Source organism: Lepisma saccharinum, chromosome 26, assembly GCF_977018435.1.
Source record: "Lepisma saccharinum chromosome 26, izLepSacc3.1, whole genome shotgun sequence".
Taxonomy (NCBI): Eukaryota; Metazoa; Arthropoda; class Insecta; order Zygentoma; family Lepismatidae; genus Lepisma; species Lepisma saccharinum.
The window spans coordinates 2,326,837-2,349,235 of NC_139254.1; the positions used below are offsets into that span (position 1 = coordinate 2,326,837).

Here is a 22,399-nt window from a genome sequence, read left to right on the forward strand (position 1 = left end):
TCAAACTTTTAAAGGTTCTCCTGAAAAAATGAAAAATTGGACATAGAACATTCTCAGTGGACGATTTGTTTATAATTTGGAGATGGAACATTTACATTCTGAATAGACAATTTGTTGTACAATAGATGATTCTTAATTTCATCTGAACATATTGAAAGGCAAGGATTATACTGGGATCATACGGCTTTGATGGACAGTATGATAATATGAATAAAATATTAATCAGGAACTTCACTTTTCGCAAACTGGATCTAACATCCTTTTTTGTTATTCAATAAATATTAATTAATTTCTTTGCCAGGGCACCTGTTTTTATGCAAATTATGCCGATCTTAACTACAGTACGCACTATACGTGCTGTTATATTTCTATTTTTATACAGTCTTTTTTTTACCTATTTGTGTAATAAAAATAATATATTAATTAATTTATATATATATTTTAAAGTTCCCCGTGCATATAACACTGTGCCATGAAGGCGCATTTAGGAGATATGGGGGTAGGGCCCCACATATTATAATTAGTATTTATTTGATTTAATATAATTATTTTAATTTAAACATTATGATTATTAATTCTTAATATTATTATTTTTATTTTTTACTTGGTTCGGAAATATTTTTCTAGATACATCACACATTGTGTGGGAACTTTATTTGAAAAGTGCGGACTGAACAGATAGGCACCCAAGCGCTGACTCTTGCAGTAAGCAGGTTACTATACAATGGAAGAGAATCGTAACTGAAATTCAGCACCACTAGCAGACGGCGGCGCCATCGGGAAGTCAAAGATGTTTGCAGTACCGTCTGTATCTCGTTAACTCTTGTATTATGGAGAGGGGTGGTTTAGATTGTTTTGTAAAATGAGTATTTTAAAATTACGTCCATGTATTTAAATATAAAAAAATTTCAGGAAAATATAGTCTTAATAATTTCATTTCTTCTTTCCCCCGCGATTCCAGGACATTTGTGCATCCCGAAGAAACTATTCGGAACACCGGGACAAATGATACCATTCCGGAATTGTCCCTGAAAATGCGGGACGTATAGCGTGACGTAGCGTCCCTAGGTATGATCTGGCTGTCAAAATCCACTCTGCCACCACATGGAAGGTCACATATTTATTAAATTAAGTATATCTACGAACTTCTAACTTTTCTACATAAAATGAGCAGAAAATGCTTTTGAAAAAGCCAATCCCAGCTTCTCTTTAAAAAAGAATTGCAATGTTAGTATTAGTCTTTTCCTCCTTGCTACAAAATTGAAAATAACTTAATCGGTGTTATTTTAATATTCGTATGTATGTACAGTTAACAGTGAAGGGTCCATTAGTCGGGGATCTCCGTTGAATTGCGAGGACATTATTTCAACCCCCTTAATGTTAAACACATCCTTTCGGCTGTTGAAGATGGAACTGGCAGTGTAGCCAAGAACACCAACAATTTATGCATATTTGAGTACAAGATCTTGTCAAAATTTTCTACTGCCTACAATACAGACCCTGTACATGTCTTTTCAATTGCTGTTTGCCACATTTATCATTCAGATTTGAAAATGTAAGACATATCAACCAGGCCATCCAACATTTTGACACACTGTTCCAATGAATGAGGAATAGGCATTTCATATTGGAATAACTTGTTGCAATTTTTCAATGTGTTTACTGTTTTCAGAGAAACTTGGGTTCATTTCTACTACAAAATGGTCAAAAAATGGACAACAGCAAAGTTTCTAATATTAATGTATACGATTTCACAAGTCACCCTACTGAGTATTGATACTTTTCTGTCTATCTTGTGTCAAACAACTTGAGAACGTTACAGAACTTCCCTAGCTATCTTGCACTGCATTTTTACAACCAAATTACTTTGAGAAGATTGATTGATTTATTTGCATTATTTTACTTCCCTTTTTGTGCCACTTTTGGCTAATTTCCGAACATCGGGCTGAGTGATGATATGATGAAATTGATGAATGGACACCGGCAAACGCCCATGTCCTGGTTTCGAATCCAGGACCCACGATGTGCTAACCACGGAGGATCTTCTTTGAGAAGACTCGAGGGGAAATAATTATAACTGATTTGACAGTCTCAATATCGCAGAAATTCCACAGAAATGGGCAATAGCCAGGGTTAAATGTGTGCTGAACAATGTACAAAAATTGCTTTTGGACACATCTCCGAAATTATCTATCTATCTCACCCCCTTAATTCTACCACCCATTATATCAGCACCATCATATTCTTCACCAACCATTTTTTTCTTCTAAAGCCACACCCACTCAACCTAGAGAGAGTAGAAGTACTAAATGCTGAAGCTAACCCAGATGTAGTTATACACTCTCCAATAGGGACAATTTTCCCATTCCGATCTAGAGTTTGGAAAATGGTTTATCAACTTTCAGGATTATCAGTTGGGAAATTTCAAATTATCAAAAACTTAGAACCTGAGGAATACTTAAATCTTGAACTATAATTAAGCCTTGTTTCCATATTAAAAACACTAAGTTGCTGACCAAGGCAGTTTATTAAGATAAAAACACTTAACAGGTAACGTTTCAACCCTGTATCAGGGTCTTCTTCAGACGAACTAAACTAAATTTTTTTAGTTTAGTTCTTCGTCTGAGGAAGACCCTGAAACAGGGTTGAAACGTTACCTGTTAAGTGTTTTTATCTTAATAAACTGCCTTGGTCATCAACTTAGTGTTTTTAAATCTTGAATGGTAACAAACCATGTCGGGAACTTCTAAGAAATTATAATGTTCGCGCTATAAATTCACAAGCAGCTGCTTCGGGCAGAAATTACATGTGGCATTACAGAATTTGTGAAATTCCAGGAGTTTCCTGAGTATTTTCCAGATAAATTCCGAAACTATCAGGAAATTTCAGACATTTGCTTTGCAGTCCCATCTGGTGTGTGGAATTAATTTCTTTCCCATCCGTATCTCGTTCTATACGCTCGTAATTTATGAGAACAAAATAAGTCTGAAGAAATTTCTACGAACAAGTCCCTGCGCATAGCGGATAAAACAGGTAATCTGGTAATTTTACTGAACCAATGGGAGGGGGGTTGGACCCGTTGAACCCCCCCCCTTCTTAAATACGCCCATGAGTGGGATCCATGAGTATTACCGTGCAAATCGCCCATCATCATGTTCGTGCACTTTATTTGACTCAATAAGAGCTTCAAGAATTAAAAGAAAACTCAAAACAAGCTGTTGACAACTTCTGCACCAGCATACATAAAAATCCATTGTTTACAAACACATAGGATGTAAGAGAAAAATTAATGAAAATAGTCATGGACAATTTGTACGGTAATACTCATAGATCCCACTGTACATAACAATTAATTCACTAAAAAATACGGGCACTTTTAACATTGTTGATCGGAAATACCTGATGCGTGAACTTAACTGGCTTTTTTGAAAGTTTCCACTGGCAAATACCATTAAAGAGTTCCAGCAAACTCACCAGTGTAAAGTTCGAGTTAACATTATTTATGACGGGCTGTACACTCTACTCTCCGCTGATTGTTGCATTCGCAGGTCATTCTTGTGGGTGCCACGTGAGATAAAACGAAGAACGATAGCTTTGTGCTACGTTGACAGCTGTTATTGTTTGTACAGCCCTGAACCTGGTCCCAGAAACTTGATTCATAGAAAATACAGGTTCGTAGCATGGCCGTCGCCATAAATTTTGTAGGGGGCGTCAGGCCATTGATAAAACTTGAATAGTAGAAATAATAATAATAATAATTATTATTATTATCATCATAGTTGTGATTGTAATTATAAATAATAACTATTATGAACTAAATAAATAAACCGATATTATTTCAAATTTATTAATGTCGTTATTATTATTTTTATTACTATTATTATTGTTGATTGATTGATTTAGTTGGTGTTTAAGTCCACTTTATGCACAGTAAGGCTAATTTAGACTGGACCTACAGTTTAAAGTGGAATCCGAACCACTATGTGTTTCCACCGGGAATCGAACTCGGTATTATTTTATATTTGTTGTTGTTTTTATATCCCTGAAGAGACTCTTCCACTCGAATGTTTTAATTATTTTTTTAACTTTTCATAAGGTTAATGTAATGAAATGCATAGTTGTTGTATTTTATTACGAACTTTGCACATAGTGGAAAACGTTTGAAATTTTAAAAACTGTGGAACCAATTATTCTTTGAATTAAATTGTTGAATATGAAAATATAACCTGTATCCTGTATTTTACACAATTTTTTCGTTCTAACGTTGTTTTTACTTCCGTTATTCTCTTCCAATAACTAACTGCGTTTTATTTCTATTATCAATAAAAATAACAAGCTTTCTGCCTTATTGTAACTTGAAATGAACTATACCAATTTCCAAGTGAGGTCAACGAACCTGTTCGATCCCTTCTCCCAATACCCATTGTTCATACACTTGTATTTGCCAGGATGAGTTTGTAGTTTGTCCATCTGTGTATTTTTTGGTGATCTAACATACAGTCACTAGCCATTTGACGCTAGCTACTTGAGTAAAGGACTAAGCTATTAGAGATTATGTCGTTGTTAGTGAGTGGTAGTGTATTTAAGTAGAATTAGCTAACTACTGTACAGTTATGGACACTTCTGGGTTGTAACAATCCCATTAACTTTCAATGGAATCGTTACAACTCAGAAGTGTCCACATGTAAGGGGGAGCAAGGGGGGCCGTGGCCCCCCCTGGAAAATGGAAGTCAACCAAAAATTATGTTTTTCACACATATAATTTCATTTTAGCCTCAATAATATGTGTTAATTATTGCATGAACATCATACATTCAAATTGAAGCAATGTTTTTTTAGGGAACAACATTATTTTTGGGGAAAATGTGCCTTGTTTGACCCCCCGGAAAAAAATACCTTCCTTGCCCCTCCCTGTAAAAATTCCTGCGGACGTCCATGAGTGTCCATGACAGTACAATAAAGGGAAGTTTGTACTGTTTGGCAGAAACATGATCATGGTGAACAGTTACAGTGGTGTTAATGATAGACCGTTTTGTTCACAAACAACTTCTAAATCCTTTGTTAAAAGAATTGTGGACAAACAAAAAAAAATGCATATATGAAAACGTCTGTCCCCTAGTTATAACTAAAGTGAGGATTTTTGTCTATTTGCATTTATAAATTTCCTTTGCATTAAAAATGTAGGCTTTAATGTGACAAATTCGTGTTGTTTCGAGTCTGATAACTCATTTTTATAGTGCATATTTTAGGCTTAGGGTCTATTTTGCTTAATCTTGCCTAAAAGTGCCTGTTCGTTTTGCTTTGCTTCTTCTCGTTTTCTTTCGCTACTTTGGCTGTTCGGCAGAACCTTGGTAATATTTTGTTTTGTGAGTGCCCCTTCATCAATTTCATCTTAAACCACCATTCATCATGATCGTCGCGATAAACCAAAGTTAACAGAAGAGCTGCGTAGAACTAAGAAAAATACAACACAATAGAAATTTCGTTGTCGATAAATGTGCAACTGATGAATTAGTAAAATTCACGTTCATGTTGGTGTCCTTTAAAGTGCCTATTTTCATAATCTTGTTACATATTCTCTTGTTTGGTTTACAAGTTTTTTAGTGCGCTATCATAGGTGCAACATTCATTTCGATCAGAAACTTTTGAATTACCCTGTTCATCTCGCCCGGAAGAGGCCCGAGGTGGAAGGAATGCTGAAGCAGCCGTTGATTTGATCTTTTTGTTCTCCCCCGCTCCGTGCCTCGAGGAATGACCAAACAGTTTCGCCTCTCGTAGAGTTGATCAGCAACTTCCTCAGTCCCTGTCCCAGGAGGAGTTGGGTGAAGCTCTGATCTTACCTCAGGCTGTTATAGTTCACCGTTGCGCTTCGCACGAGGGGAGAGGGGAGGGAGGCTAATCCAGAGAAGAGATTCGTTTTATGCAAGGCCGTCTGCAGGATTTTTCTCAGGGGGACAGTGCAATTTATCCATGTTTATAAATAGGGAACGAATTTTAAGCTGCAGCACCTTTCCAAAAATATAGCTGTTTTCATACAGAATGTTTGAGATATGTATTTTAGGACATGAAATCAAGTAAAATGAATATAGGGTCAAGTGCCCATATTTCGGATAGGTTCCTAATTTCGGATACCAAGAAATTTCCACCTTAGAACAGCAGCGCCGAAGTGCAGATAGTGTCAACTAACACGCTACTTCGTCCCCCAGTTTCACCCTTGTACGTGACCTTGAGCAATGTTTCTTTAGTATGTGGCTGACATTTCTGACTTTTCCGGAGTTTTGATGTAATATTTCACAATCCAAACTTAAGACCTACAACTAGAAGGTTAGTATTTACTCACTTCTGTCTAAATTTGATATAATCGTGAGAGATTCAGCAAACATTATTACGTAGTTTCAGTCACATTATTTCAGAGGGGGAACGCAGAGAATCGCCATATTGAATATGCGACTGGGTTTCCTAATTTCGGATGCTACACGGGTACCTAATTTCGACTATCCGAAATTGTGCACCCTTTCCAAATACTCATGATTAACCCTATCCGAAATTAGGAAATACCCTATCCGACATTAGGCAACCTTTTTGTCAGACTAAAAATATGCATACAATTCTTTGTTTCATAAAATATACCAAGTATTTCTTATAAATGTTAATATAACTTTCAGAAACATTAATAAATATATGTTTAATGTTTATCAAAACATTTATGGCTTATTTTGTTTACATTTAGGTACTGAAAATGTAATTTGAAATTAAGTATCCGAAATATGGGCACTTGACCCTACGATGTTGTACCTTTTTGTGAGATTAGCACATTTATTCTCTTTTTACCCCCTCTTTGATGTTTCAACATCTATTTCTTTCCTTTTCCTTCATGTTTTGTTAAAAACAATTGGACAGAAAAAAAATATTTTCACTCTTCTTCAGCACCTAAATAAAACCCTGCAGCCTCAGTTTGTAGAGCAGAACGAGAATTATAAAATGGTGTAATATAATCATTGCAGCCCCAGTAGTTCCCAAGATAATGTAGCAAAACCAGCGAGAGAAAACACAAACTTCACCAAAACCACAGTTCTCTACGCGGTCCGCGCGCATTATATACAGAAGGCGCAGAGAAACAGAGCATTGAATAAAGGCTTTTTATCTGCACCTTTTCTTGGCACCTTTTTGAAAACATTTTCAGAACCTTTTTCCCCTTTCCCGACCATAATTTTGCACCTTAGATTCCTTTCCCTATTGATAAATAATCCACATATTTTTAAAAAATTTAAAACAGCCAGAATCCCGCACACCCCAGCAGAAAGATAAAGATAAGAGGGAAACTGTAATGAAACAAAGGGGGAGAAAAGAAAGGGATAAGGTGAAGAAAGAAAAGAGAGACATATTGAGAATGGAGGAGGAGTATACAGGAAGAAAGAAAGTGGAAACAAAGGAAAAGAGAAAGAGAAGAATACAAACAAAAAATAAAAAGGAGGATATACAAAGAATGAGAAACAGAGAAAAAGGATGATGAAAACAACAGAGAGAGAGAGAGAGAGAGAGAGAGAGAGAGACAAGAAAAAGAGATAAATAGAGGAAGATAGAACAGGAGCTAGAGCGAGTAAGAAGGAGATAGAGATAGAGAAACAGAGAAGAAAGTGATAGAGAGAAGAGAAGGATTAAGAGGGAGAGAGAAAGAGCACATGGCCACCAGAATTTTTTGCAGGGGGAGTCGGGCCAATGAGAAAACTTGAACAGTAACAATAATTAAAATAGATATGAAATTGAAAATATAATTGTTAAACTTATAAAAATAAAACAATTTTATCCCAAATTATTATTATTATGGAAAGGGGAGACTTTACTACTCGCAACTGTTTATCATTTATTTTTAACATTTCATTCAGTTAATGTACTAAAATTCACAGACATTGTATTTAGTTAATAACTTTTGCATACTTCATTCAAAAAAGACTAATCACCTCTTTGGTGGAGGCTATCATCAGGAAGTGAACAATGTAGTGAAGAAACGGCTGTAATATTTAAGGGCAAATTATACTCATAAGGTTTATATTGTGTGACCTCTCATCTAAAACTATAATTTTTTGGAATTTTGAAAACTGTGGAGCCATTTTTTTTTAAAGAAATTAAATGGTAGAATATAAAAATACAACATCAGTGGCGGCGATTGAGTTCCATAACTGGGGGGGGGGCAAGGACAGTTTACTTTTCCATTAGGAGATAAGGTTTAGCATAGTGCGGGGGCAAAAGTGGCAAAAAGTAGGAGGAAACTGCCCTCACGCGCTCCTAATCGCAGCCACTGTACAACACGGTTCCTCATTTTTATCTAAATAGAGCTTACTTATAGGTTATTATGTTCGAATACTAACTAAATGAACTTTATTTCTGTTATTAACAATAACAATGAAAATTAGCTTTCTGTAACTTCAAATGAATTATGTCAATTTACAAGCGGACGGGTCGACGGACCTGTTAAGACTCGCCCCTGCCTCTTCCCGACACCCATGAAAGAGTATAAGACGGAATCTTATTAGCGAAGACCAATGTAGCAGAACCCTTGACAACATTCCGTCCAGGTTTCAGCCCACGTGACAAATTTTCTGCCGACGCCGCTAGAGATATGAGTGCAAAACTGTCAGCGCTTTCAAACTGCCGCTTCAACGGGAATGTGAATCTCGCTTATGTCCGACAGCAGCACGAAGCCCGTTTTCCCACTTCAGTATCCTCACTTAAATGCCTGGGCCAAGGTCAATGTTTCCTTCCACGGCCGCAGGCTGCTTCTCCTACTGGTCCAACAATGAACTTTTATAAAGTTTCCTCGGCGATTGTTGCACATTTAATCTCCAACGGGCCGGGTAAACAAATTGAAACTTTTGTAAGTGTAACCTCGTTAAAAATGCTAGATAACTTCTTTCCACCGTGCTCTGGGAGGATAAAAGGAATGGAAAAAAGCTAGAAGGAATTCCGGCGTACCTGAGTTTTTTGTAACCTTTCGCACAGGTACGACAGACGAAGAGCAGTAATCCCATTACCCCTCTCTCTATCTTCCTTCGGGCTAAAGAACCATCTTGATGCTGTCGTCTGTGGTGAACCCTCCCCCCCACACGAAACTTAATTGAGCTTGATATTTACTATTCTCGTAGCAGAATTGTAACGTCCATACTCTTGGAACGTTACGATAATATCTTGAAACGTTTTCGCAACAACATGCATCTAAAATATTGCTCGATAGCAACAACATTGAGAACGTCATGCAGCAGTTCGGAGGGAGGAGACGCATTGGACGGAACGGCAGATAAGTCAGTGTTGCAATGTCACTTTATATAAAGGAGCAATATCTCAGTTACGGAGAAAAAAATGCTCTGCACTTGGGCGCAACTGACCTAGCACATAAAAAAAAGCAAGCAAAAAGGCGAGAGATAGACTCTGCTTGATGTCGTTGCTTTGTAACCCATGGTTCACGGGTTCGATTACCGGATGAAGCTACTTTCCGATAACATTTTAAACTGTAGGCTAAGTTCCTAATAGCATATCTGCATAAAGTAGACACTGGACAGAGCCTGTGTGAAATAAAATATTAATTATTGAGATCGTATAACCGTATCAGATAGGAAAATTCAATACTGAAACAAATTAGAGGATTGTGGGCTAAAGCTGCCCAAAGTGAACATAATCTATTCTTCTTGTTGTTGATGACGATAAAACAAATGCACTAGTGCAATACCATGTAATGTGTGTAATGACTGCAGTTAAGTGATATAAATTTATAGGTTTCTTTTGTAGGTATTTAAGTATCTAAGTGTTTTTTCATCTTTACAATATTTTTATTTGATTTGATTTGTGTTATTAAGCGTCGCTTTTTGCCACTTTTGGCTTATCGCGACGATGAGGATAATGAAGGGGCAGTTACAAAGAATACCCATGCCCAGACTGGGATTCGAACCCGGGACCCCTGGTGTCGTAGTGCGCTGTGCTAACCACTCCGCCACGGAGATCGACACAATTTTTTTAATTAGAACATGTTCCTGTTCCAAGTAATGATTTGAACTGTCTTTTATTCAGTTATATATCAAATATTGATCATGTATACTTCAGCTTTTAAAACGTGGTTCAGTGGCATCAAATATTAATCATGACTTATGAAATAAAAAAAACTACAATAAAAGTAATGTCCCAACCCCAACTCTAACGAAAATGTAATAATAATAATCTTAGACAAAAATTGCGTGTTTAAAAATAGGGATGAGTCCATTTTATGTAGAAATAAGCTAATCGGGACTGGGTCACCAGTTTAAAGTGGGTTCCGAACAGCTGGGTGTCTTCACACGGAACTGACCCTGAGTCCCTTTCATTACAGGGCGGCAGGTTACGTTCATTTGCTTAGAAGAAAGTGCGTTTTAATGTTTACTTTATGCTCAGATGGGCTGATTGGGACTGGACCTACAGTTTAAAGTAAGTCGAACCCTGGACCATTGATTGGAAATGCGAAAGAGTCACCTCTGCGCCATCAGTAAAGACAGCGTAGCGATTAATGGACAGACGTGTAATCAAGAGTTCCCGGGTTCGTTACCAAATGGGGCCACATTTCAAACTTTCTCCGAACGCTGTACCGGAAGACATATCACTCGGTGCGAAAGGGACCAGACCTGGTACTAAACGAGCCTAGTTGGCAACACTGATCCAACTGTGCACATTGATTTTTCAGTCCGGCCTTTGTGCACCTGCGTACAGCAACCTGTGAAGTTAGCGGTTGTCGAGACATGGCCGTGCGGTGGCGATTATGTCGGCGAATTTAAGAGTACGCCGCCAGTGCATCAGTGAAAGATGGAATCGTGTGAAAAAGAAAATATTCTACGTACTTCGCGAGCACAAGTGCCACGGAAAAATCGTCCGATTTTAGTGGGTTTCATCTTGAAACATGCGCAGTGAGGGAGTGAGGCCCATCGTTGTTGTCACTGGTGGATCACATCGGGTGCGCGCATTCCGGTTTGAGTCCGGTGTCTGCTTTCGACGAGGGTGCGTAACGTATTTGTTTTCGCTTAAATTTGCATCATGTTTCACCGAGTGAGCAGTGGGAAGGAAGTGTGCAACGATAAAAATGTACGGTAACTGCTGAAGTGAGTAAATTTATTGTAGCAGTTAAAATAAGTACAACCGTATAATTCATGAATACAAAGCGTGTTATTGTTTACTTCTTCAAGTGTTTTTGTGTGTGTGTGTAATCCTAGTTGAAAGAAGTTGCATTTAGAAAGTCACAAAAAGTTATGCATGTTAGAAGGTAAGTAGCGTTAAACTAATGAATACTGTTGTAGTATTTTCGCAATCAAATCATTTGCAGATAGTGCAGGATTCAATTAAGATTTTGGGCTCGATTCTTGGCCTTTGTGTTTCATCTATTCATCATTATCGTCGCGATTAGCCTAAAGTAAAAGAAAAGTAGAAACGAATGTCTATAACTGTGTTTTGAGAGTTTTCAATTGGAAAATAGTAGAGGTATATATAACAAGAGGTACTTTTCTTCTCCTTGTTAAAAAAATCTCAAAATATTTAGGGTTTCAATTAAGGAAATATCCAATTTATTGGTGATTTTTGTAAAAAAAATGAATTTGCAGTTTGAAAAACTTTAAATTGTGGCGCGTTGTCGTCAAAATAAAACTTAGTGTGGATTTTATTTTCTGGGGGCAGTATAGCAAAATTTTGACACCTTGGTTGGAGAGGGGTGATTTAAAATATATATACCGGTATATCGCAATTTCATTATAGAACCCAGTGGCGGCGATTCGTTTCCAAAACCGGACAAGGGCAAGGTGCCAAAACGGGGGGGGGGGGGGGGCAACTGCCCTAATCGCCGCCACTGATAGAACCTATGGATTTTACATTGATCGCCACATTGTTCATTCCCAAGCTACATTCTAGTTAAATCGAAATATAATAGCATTGCCTAAGCTTAGAATTCCAGGTTTTAAATTAATGATTGTGAACAGTATCAAAATAATTGATTTTTTATTGTGAAGGGCAAGATCCTATTCTCATTGCTGCTTTTTTTGTCTCAAATCACAATCAGAACTGTCGACTTTCGTGATGTAGTGGTTAGCGTAACACGCCAAGAGTATTTAGTTCGAATTCTGACCAGTTCCCTCGTTACTTTTGCACCAAATTGTAGCAGGTTAATGAACGAATTAGGAAGAATTCAAACCCGAGACCTCTTGCTTATTTCACTGACCGAACGCACCGCTCGTCTTACGCAGTGGGTGGGAACATTGGGGAACACGCATTGCAGACGAAGCATTGTGTTATTCATAAAGTATGGGAAGAGTTAATCGTGGGAAAGGAGGGACCTCTAACTCTGCAGTGCAGTGGAACTCTACTTTGGAATTCTTTCCCCTGCTTTTTCACTGAACCATGTCATTACATAGTGCACTCAACGAATGTCAATAGTACATGTGTAAAATTCATGTAATGTAATATTGAATTGTTTCACTTATTATCACGCTTTGCAGACATTTTTTTAAATTTGCACAGGGACGTAACCAAGATTGTTTTCGGGTGGGGCCCAATCTTTATTTTTTTTAAAAAAAAAAAGTGTTAAGGAAATTCTTAGAGTAGAGTGCCACACACGTAAATTTGCCGTTGCGTAGAAACGTATTTTCGTTTCGTCTCCCTCTCTCTTAGCATCACGTGTTCTACCCTGCTCGAAAACCTTCGCTATTGTTGCCATATTGTCATTCCATTCCTGGACACACTCGCGCAAACTTCATTGAAAACAATTGAACAGCGCTCCAGCTCGCGGTTCCCACCGGTCAGCAGGGACGGCAATGTGGCAATATAGCACGGCGTAGTCGTTGCTTCTTTTATGCAGTGCATGTTCATTGGCTAGCTAGTAACTAGTGTTGCCAACTGTAATAATGAAGCACTATTTCTGTCACGGAAGGGGAAAGCAGGTAAAGTGGCGGTGAGTTTTGTTGGATTGGAAGCACCATATTTTTATTTTATACTAAGTATTTGACCGGTTTGACGTTGTGTGCGTGTATTGCGTGTGTTTATGTAAAAGTGTGTGTTTGCTGATGAACGTTAAATTCCATAATGCCTCCAGTTCTGTCGAAGTTGAAATCAAAAACCTTGCATAGCCAAGCTCGGGAAATTCTAAGCAACGTGCACGAGTTCATGAAGGAGGAAGCCAGTCATGGTGTTAGCATCCCAATAAAGCATTTTGGCAAGAGAGCAGCGAACAGCAGCAACAAATTGTTCATATTTCATAATTTTGGAATTATTCAAAATAAATAAATTATGTGGCTCCAACATCATTTCAACTCTGGCTCCGGCACGTGTTCTTGTAGATATTGCATAGAGGAGGCTGTCATTTTTGCTGCTTAATGCGATACATATTGTTTTCTGTGTTAAAATTGCCATGCTTTGATGGGTGACCAAGTTCATAGCAGGGCCGGCGGAAGGGGAGGGCGAACCGTCCCATCGCCCAGAGCGGCAAAATTTGAAGAGAAGAAAAAAATAAGCCTATTGAAAACTGTGATCGAGCGAGATATTCTTTTGCGCTGAATAGTATTGAAATAGCATAAGAAGTCTCATTATTTATTTTATATTTTGATGTTTTAGTTAGGAATATATTGATTTTCAATTTTCCGTTGCTGCGTAATGACCGGGGGGGTCGAAATAGAGCTGCATCTGCCGCCACCTCCCAGGGAGGCAAAATGACTAGCGCCGGCCCTGGTTCATAACAAAAGAAAAAGCCGCGCAGCTTATCGTCTAGTGGCAGTATATGTACTTGTTATTGTTGTGGAAGCCGGCATCCTTTGTAAATGTACAACAAAGGCAACCGACTGTCGCCGATCTCAGAGAGGAAATAATAATACTGCTTCAGGAGGAGTGTTATGGTGCAATTGTAGCGGTTTAACACGTTGGCATGTTATTATCTGCCGTTGCAGTTCCATACCAGTGTATACGGGTTTTGGGAGTGAAAAGTTAGAACGCCACCAGTGCATTAATGCAATGAAAAATAATATATATATTTTTTTATTTTGTTTGAAATCACTCAAATAAGGAATCGTATGAAGAAGTCTTCTTTGCAGCATTTTTGGTAATTTTACTTATGTGTTAGTTCATATTTTGCGAATTTTTAGTCCATATGTATGTAGCTACATACATAGTCACTTGTTAGTACATATTAATCCTAGTCCTGGTATAATGCATGACGTTTAAAACTCAACGTTAGATAGACCTGAATTCTCTAATTTTATTGTTGTACGTAACAGCTGTGCATCGGCGCACCGCAGCGATTTTTCTATCTGCTCCATTAGCAACACTGCTTCTTTAGTTCTGTCGCGCATTGCACGGCAGAATTATCTGCGCTGGACTCTAATACTACTGAAATAACAACTTGTAGTGTACTTGTCAGCATTTAAATAAATTGGAGCCATTGCTCATCGAATATTATTTTTTTCAAATAATTCTATCGAACACATCAAACTCCCATAGCAGAATTCGTAACTGCAAAGTGCGTTGACATTTGCGAGGAACATTAAAAATTCATAAAATAATAAACGTGCATTATTTTGCCATTTAGTAAAACTTCAAAATGTGTTTAGCATGTTATTGGCTGCACTTTTAAGCAATATCGGACAATCATTAACGTTTTTTCGGTGTTATAATGATTGCGAAAAATAAGGTTAACATGGGAACAAGACAATAGCCAAGCAACACAATGTCATTTTCAAATTCAGCACTCCGAAATCTATTAAGGATTACTTTGTTTTCTCTTTATATGTAATGTTGTAGCAAGATTTCGGGAGGTCTATGGACCCAAAGAGCCCATGTTTTGATTGATTGGATTGGTTTATTTTACTTCACTTTTTGCCACTTTTGGCTAATCGCGAAGATAAGATTGATGAAGGGGCACTCCCGAAATTTTACATTCGCAAGTAGGGCTCGGAACTCGACGAACTAAAAATCCTAAAAAAAGTACTTCTAAAATGACTCATAAATTTTAGATTTTAAGAAACTATAATGATAATAGAGGCATTTCGGTGTATTTTTTTTATCAGCACAAGTGCAGCCAGAAAGTTTTTAAAGGGCGTGTTCGCTGTCAGTGTCCTGCCCAGGATTTCCGAATAGGGGCCGAGGGGGGGGGATGTATACTTTTTTAATAGCGCAGCCCACATATTTTGCCGACGTTATTATTTTTTTAAATAAAAGAATACTGCCCCCCTCCTCCTCGGGCACGCCACTGTCAGCTGCTGAGGGAGCCTGTGACCAAAATCGACTACTTTTTTTTGTCTATAGGCCAAGAAAAAAATAATTGTTACTTGTGCAAATTATTTCACCTTGGAAAAATGTCAAGTATGGAAGAATTGATAGTTACTCGTTATTATTCGATTGTCATTACCAAAATGGTTTGTTGGTAAGTTTTTATTATACCGACAGGGATTTCGAACATTTCGCCAGGTAGCTACAGTTAACGCATGATGTGCACAAACTGTATTTCCAGGGTGTGAGTTTGAGGCCCTGTTGTAGATAAAACATCGCGCCAACAGAAGACGCACAAGCGTTTAGAGCTCTCAAATCAAGCGTTTTCCCGACATTTTACCCGCATCCCGATTACGTACTGGCTAATGATGATGACTTCTTGAAATCAAAGCGTCCCGGTTTCGATTCCTGTTTGATTTCTCCACAGTGCCCGATGTAATTAAAATTACAGATCCATAGCTTATCTGAGCACAAAGCAGACTAAAACTTTCTTCCGAGTTCCGACATTTTACCTGGGGAAAAGTAACAGCGGCAGAAAATTTAGAAGAGAGAGGGAGAGAATATTTTATGGAACCAGCTACTTTTAATATTCTCAAAAGTGCCACACATAAAATGCATTTTTGGGCTGTAAATGCATTTAATTATCAAATTTTACTAGACGGCTGAAGGCCCCTTTCTGGCGACTGCACTGACTACCAGTAATTTCGTGAGGGCAGACTCAACTCTCAAGGCCAGAAAAAAAAATCAGTGTGGCGAAAATACTTTCGGGGGAGGGGCAGGCTTATTCAATACCATACGAAATGCAAATTGAGCTAACAAATCAATTATGTGTTTTTCTTGTTTGCTGGCGGGTGGGTTGATGGACGAGGGCCCTAGTGGAGAACTAACAAGTGTGAAAACATGAATCGCACATAATACACTATAAAAACACAAAAAGAAATAAACCCGAAATAAACAGAAAATAGTCGAAAGGAACATCTAAATAAAATGGACCGATTAAAGGGAGAGTCATCAAGTGGCGAGTAAATCGCGATCCCCCCATACTACGCCAAAGATATGTGAAAGTAATAGGAAACTACCAGTTAAGCGAGGGATTTATCAGTAAATTTTCCATCGGGAGGGTAAAATTCGTATTTAGTGGGGGGTTTTTAAGCAGTGTCGGCGATTAGGGAGAAGTTTCCCCACGTTCGTCACTTTTTGCCCCTCCACATTATGACCTAACCTTGTTTACCAAGAGATCGTAAATTTTCCTGCCCTTCCCCCAATCGCCGCCACTGTGTTTGCATTTAAGGTGAAATGACCATAATTTGAGCCTTTGTGAAGACCTTTAAGGGGAGCATTGAGAAATATTTTGAGGAATGTTAGGGGGGTGTTGGGGTGTGTGAATAAATCGCTGAGTCAATGGAAGGGTTATTGGCGATCCCCACCTTTGATGTCTCAAAAAGATCTACCCCTCCCCCGTTGGCATGTAAATTAGAAATTTACTGCCACAAATGACAAACAACAAACCTTCAGTGCCAACAAGGTGACAACTAATAAATTCACAGAGTTATAGTCTTAGGGTGACCAGACATACTCTTTTTAAGAGTATTATACTCTTTTAGAGGTTCATATACTCTATACTCTTTTCAATTTGCAAAAATCCCCAAATATACTATTTTCCTTGCTATTTAATTTCATTCATTATTTTACGCTTAAAAATGCATTAATATCCACAGAACGGAAAACGTCAAGATGTCAACAAACTGAAGTATTTACTCCTTGACTCAAGAATTTCCTATGAACAATTGCAAGTGTCATTTTCATATTCCATCAACAAGCAAAACATATTTAAAATTCATTGGAATTTAATGATAATGAATAGGGCTGAGCAAATACCACTTTGAACCGATACCGATACAGATGCCGATACTCTTACCGATTCCCACCGATACCGATACTTGAAAATTGTAATAATTAAAATTTGTTCAAAATATTGATCAATATTGGTGTGTAAATATTCTCCTCCAATTATATGCATCAACATACCAAGAAATTTGCTTGAGAATATTCAAGAATTGCATCAGAATATTAAAATAGATATTATGTAGTCACAAAATATAGTTTTTTGTGCAAAATTAGTGTAAAATAAAAAGGAAGTTTTAATTTTGCATAATTTCCGGGATAATTAGACTGTCAAGAAGTCGCGAGGGATTTTTGTGGACCCCGTGAAAGAGCAAAATGCATGCGCACCTTCAACCTATAGACTATACTCTTTTTGGTCAACAAATATCTGGTCACCCTATACAGTCTTCTACAGTGTAGAAATGTAAGTCTGTGGCAGTGGTAAGAATTCATGAGAAAATTGCTTTAGGTGGTAGGGCTATTCCCAAATAAAGGAAATAAATAGCTATGAACATGCTGGTAAATTTTATGTTAGAGCTTTGTCAATGAAATATAAGTAAATAATTTTGTGGCATAATTTGTCCATGAAATGTTAGTCAGATATAGAAAGCAAAGTTTTACATTTAGTATAAGAATTGTTTTAGAAAAAACTAGCATGAAAAGCACACACTGCAGCTTTGTAACACTTCAAATAAAGAAATTACATTTGTGTATTAAACTGTACAATATTAAGGCCATTTTGTTTTAATGTAAAATAACTTATCTTTTTATATCATTTTTCAGGCTACATTGGTTAAGTCAGCCCCACTTCACAATGATATACATTTGAGGAGATAATACATTGCTCAAGATGTATTATACTGGAGGATCCTGTGGTGTGTGGGTCGTCACAATAGTTATTGTCCTCTTCAAACTTTTTGATCCAGGTACAGGATACCTGATCATCATAGCAGAAGATGAACCACCTGGACATGTTGTCTTTAATGCAACATTATCACAAATCCCTTCAAATCGGCATTATCGCATTAACAACCATAAAAGTGCCAGTTTTGTGCATCGACTTTTTCATATTACATCAGCAGATGGAAAAGTTATCCTGAAAAGACACTTGAATTGTGATGGAGTGTATTATCCTAGTTTGTTCACACTGTACATAGATTCCATTTCAAATGTGAGCAGAGGAGTAGATTTCTATTCTTTACCGTTAAGGATATTTGTTGGTGGAAAGAGATGCAGTGAGAGAGTGCACGTGAAAGTGTCAGAAGCCAAACAGTGGATTAGTGAAACATTTGCTTCATATGCAGTCCCGGGAACAGATGGATGGAAAAAGATTTGCCTCAGGAAAAGCCAGTTTGTCAACCGAGTGGCCACCCTCCTCCCAGATAGTGTGAAAGTGAACTGTGAAGTGCAATATGTCGACATTAGTGATCCCCGTTTTAAAATTGAAGTGCAGGCTGGTGATTTGGTATCAGCTGAAGATCAGTGCATTCTCGAACCGATGTGGAAAGTTCAGATTCTTCTGAATTTCCAGTGTCGAGGGAATCACCCCATTTCCTCTGAGCATCGATTAAAAATTGTTTATCACCATCAGGATCTTAACGATACAGATATAGTGCATCGTGTGAAACGAGAAGCTAGGAACCAATCACCATACTTCGACCAGTCTTTGTATGTTGCCTCGGTCCCAGAAGAGAAGCCAGGAGGCTTTTTAGTGACCACAGTTAAAGCACACGACCCTGAAAATTCTCCAGTTACATATTCGATGGTCTCGTTGCTAGATTCACGTTCCCAAACCATGTTTACCATAGATACGAAATCTGGTGTTATAACAACACTGACAAAACTTGATCGTGAATTGTTGGACGTGCATTATTTTCGTATATCTGCCACCGATTATTCTTTCCCGCCTCGTAGCGGCACGACCACATTGCAAGTAAACGTGCAAGATGCCAACGACCATGCTCCAGTGTTTGAGTCCGACGAGTACGAGACGTCAGTAAGAGAGTCGGTTTCAATAGGATCTACCGTCATGACTGTACGTGCCACGGATCAGGATGTTGGTCGAAATGCAGAGATTGAATATTCATTACTCATCTTAAATCGGTCTGGAAATGATGGTGACGCATTTCGTATTGACCCTAAGAGTGGAGTGATAACAACGGGAATGGCTTTGGACCGCGAAAAGGTGGATGTTTTTACGTTGGTTGTGCAAGCAGCTGATCATGGCCCTCCAGCAGACAGGAAGTCTGCTACTGCTACTGTTGTGGTGAAAGTCCTGGATGACAACGACAATTATCCAAAGTTTACAGAGAGGACGTACACTGTGAAAGTACCTGAAGATATATCCTGGACGGACAATCCAGTTGTAGCAACAGTCAAGTAAGTATCTCCCAAGTATTTCACTTGGCATATTAAGATGTCTATGCACTGCATGTACAGTAATAAATATGTGAGTCAGTTTACAGATTTCAACTTGATCATTATTTTTAAAATATTAGCTACTAATAAAATTCACACATTCTCTGCTAAATGAAGAAGGCATTCCTCCAGGTAGAATAATTTGCATAGCATCCCTCCACATACTGCATTGTCTTCATGTTGATCTGTACAAGCATCCCCCTTCTATACTGCTGGACAATGAAAACCGGACACTTTAATATTTGACATCTGAATTGCAATAACAGCTCGCAGGTATATTACAGAATGTTCGGCAGATCATGTAGTACCATATGCACCATTCATAGGCTCGGACTTTGTTTATGCATTCGTACTTAATTCAGTTTCTGCAACATTTAGTTAGCCCTTGTACCAGAGCTTTTATCGACCCATTGCGTTATCACAAAAAATGCAAGTGTCCGGTTTTTTTTGTCCAGCAGTATATTTCCAAACTCGACCAGGCACCCTCCCCCCATCTCAGCTAGGAATTTCCACTTGGAGAACCAATTAACTCTTTCACCTCTTTTGACATCTCATGCCTGCACAATTCAGTTTGACCTTGCAAACATTCAATCAGAGGGTGTTATTTTTGCTTGACCTTTGGCCATCAACAGCAAAACTATTTTCGAAATTTCCTCTCCTTTTGAAAAACCACTATGATCTGTGGCGGCTCAAGGGGAAGAGCCGCCGTGCCATGGCACTACCCTTAGAAGAAACTCATACCTCGCCAAGTATTGTTAAATGAATACATGGATAGTTTACAGACAAGGAGATTCGAACCTTGCAATCGGTCAAGCTGACGTGACGACCGCCCAAACCTCCTCACTGCATCACCAGCTGTTTCGTTTGTACCCTCACGAGGCAACAGTCTGTGCCGCCCAAGAGCTGACCTAACGAAGTTGACACACGTGCAGAGGGTTGAAGAAGTCTCAGGGAGGAAGATTTCCACCATGAGCCGAGAACAAAGTGGCAGAGGGCGGGATTAGCCCATAAGAAACCGTGCCCATCTTGGCCTGGCACGGTGGGGGAACTTTCGCAGAGGTTTTCTTTATTTCGATTTCTTGATCATGTTGGCACTACCCATCATAGTTGCCGCCGGCCGCCACTGACTATGATATTCCAAAATTGGAACAATTACGTCTGTTTAGAATATCTTCTGGAGCATTTATGTGAGTCTTTGTATGCCGTCACTGTTGTCTAGATATTTGCAATATTTTTGTAGCTACATAAGCATATTAAACTATTTTGAATATATAGAAAACCCTGAAAGCAAACCACACAAAAATTAATATGAATGCTCTAGAAGGAAATATATGCAGTAGTATTGTTTTGAGATTTTGGAATTTCATAGCGGTTTTTTGAAAGGAGAGGAAATTTCAAAAAAAATCAGCCAAAGGTTCAGCTAAGCCTGAATATTACCTGCAGATAGTTCTCACTGTACCTTCCCTGACACTAGTGGGAGGTTGGTGGTGGTCATAATCCCCCCCCCCCCCCTTTGGCCAAGTATTTCTAAGAAAAGAACATGAAAAGCAGGAAAAGATATGGCAAAATGTGCTGACAATCAAAGAAATGGCAAAATGTGGCTGACAACCAAAGAAAAGCACGTGATAGCCCCTCCTTTCAAAAATCCTGGGGGCATGCCATTGCCTGTCACATACTGACACTGCACATTACTTCACATCACACTAATCTTTACTTTCTCTCTTTCCGTGGACTTGTTTTGACTCCCTGTTGATTATACAAGACGAAGGTCTTCCAAAGCTGCAACATATGTTTTCCCATGCATTTCCCAGTTGTGAAGAACATTGTCTTACGTGTTATAAGACAGGATGGGAGTGAGAAATGTGGGGACCTTGAATGTTCTTAAGTGAACAACACACTACTGTCATTTTGAAATATCGTGTACTCTAAGAATGGACATTTTTCTAGATAAATCCAAAATGTATTGCCAATGTACACAATAATGCTATTTCTATTGAGTATTATTTGAAGAACTGCAGGTGAGGACATTTAAATGTGTACATTGAATATATAGTTACACTTTCTAAGGCAAAATTCTAAGACTCGTGTAGTTACATGCATTAGGTGTGAATATTTGATTTGGAATTTGAATAAATGGTTGTCATTTCATAATGTATAAGTGCACTTTGTTATCTGCTTTGCAAAAATTGCAGGTATTGAAACATACCTATTACAATGCTGTACTCCCAAAATGTTCACAGGGTATACGTTAAGTTTCATAAAACCTTAAGTGGAGACCATAGTTTCCATTAAATATGTGGGTGAACAAAAAATGTAATTCATGGTAGAATCATGGATGTCCGGAAGGAGGGGCAAGGGGGGCCACGCCCCCCCTGGAAAATGAATGTCCACCTAAAAATTATATATTTCACACATAATTTCATTTCAGTCACAGTAATTTATGTATATTAATTATTATAAATTTGTTGAAGAAACATGATAATTTCAGACTGAAATAATGTTTTTTGATGGGGCATCACTATTATGGGGAAAAATATGCCTCCTTTGCCCCCTGGAAAAATAATACCTTGCTTGACCCTCCCTGGAAAAAATTCTGTGGACATCCATGGGTAGAATACTGATGACGATGATATACCCATAATAGGCATAAAAGAGGCATAGGCCTATTACAATAGAGAAGACATATTTAAAATAAAAAAATATGAACTCATATTTTAAGGATTGCATTTAAACATAAGGGCTACAGTACAGCATGTTATTGTACTTTATTTTCTTGTTGATATTACTTTTGTGCATTATTAGCTTGTATCCTGTTAACAATTTTAAGAATACTACTAAT

General features: G+C 38.1%; 1 protein-coding gene across 3 annotated transcripts in view; it reads left to right on the forward strand.

Annotated features, from left to right (window-relative positions):
- stan (Protocadherin-like wing polarity protein stan) overlaps positions 1 to 22,399 on the forward strand; it is a 501,606-nt gene that overhangs the window by 371,063 nt on the left and 108,144 nt on the right. Inside the window, exons 1-2 of one of the 3 annotated variants that reach the window (XM_083112510.1) lie at positions 10,724 to 11,117; positions 17,926 to 19,521. The exons of 1 other annotated variant lie outside the window; for it this stretch is intronic. In XM_083112510.1, the coding sequence (XP_082968636.1) occupies positions 17,993 to 19,521 (1,529 nt within the window). In that variant the 5' untranslated portion in view covers positions 10,724 to 11,117; positions 17,926 to 17,992. Of the gene's footprint in view, positions 1 to 10,723; positions 11,118 to 17,925; positions 19,522 to 22,399 lie in introns of those variants that run through there. One more of the 3 variants, XM_083112511.1, reaches the window with a different exon arrangement.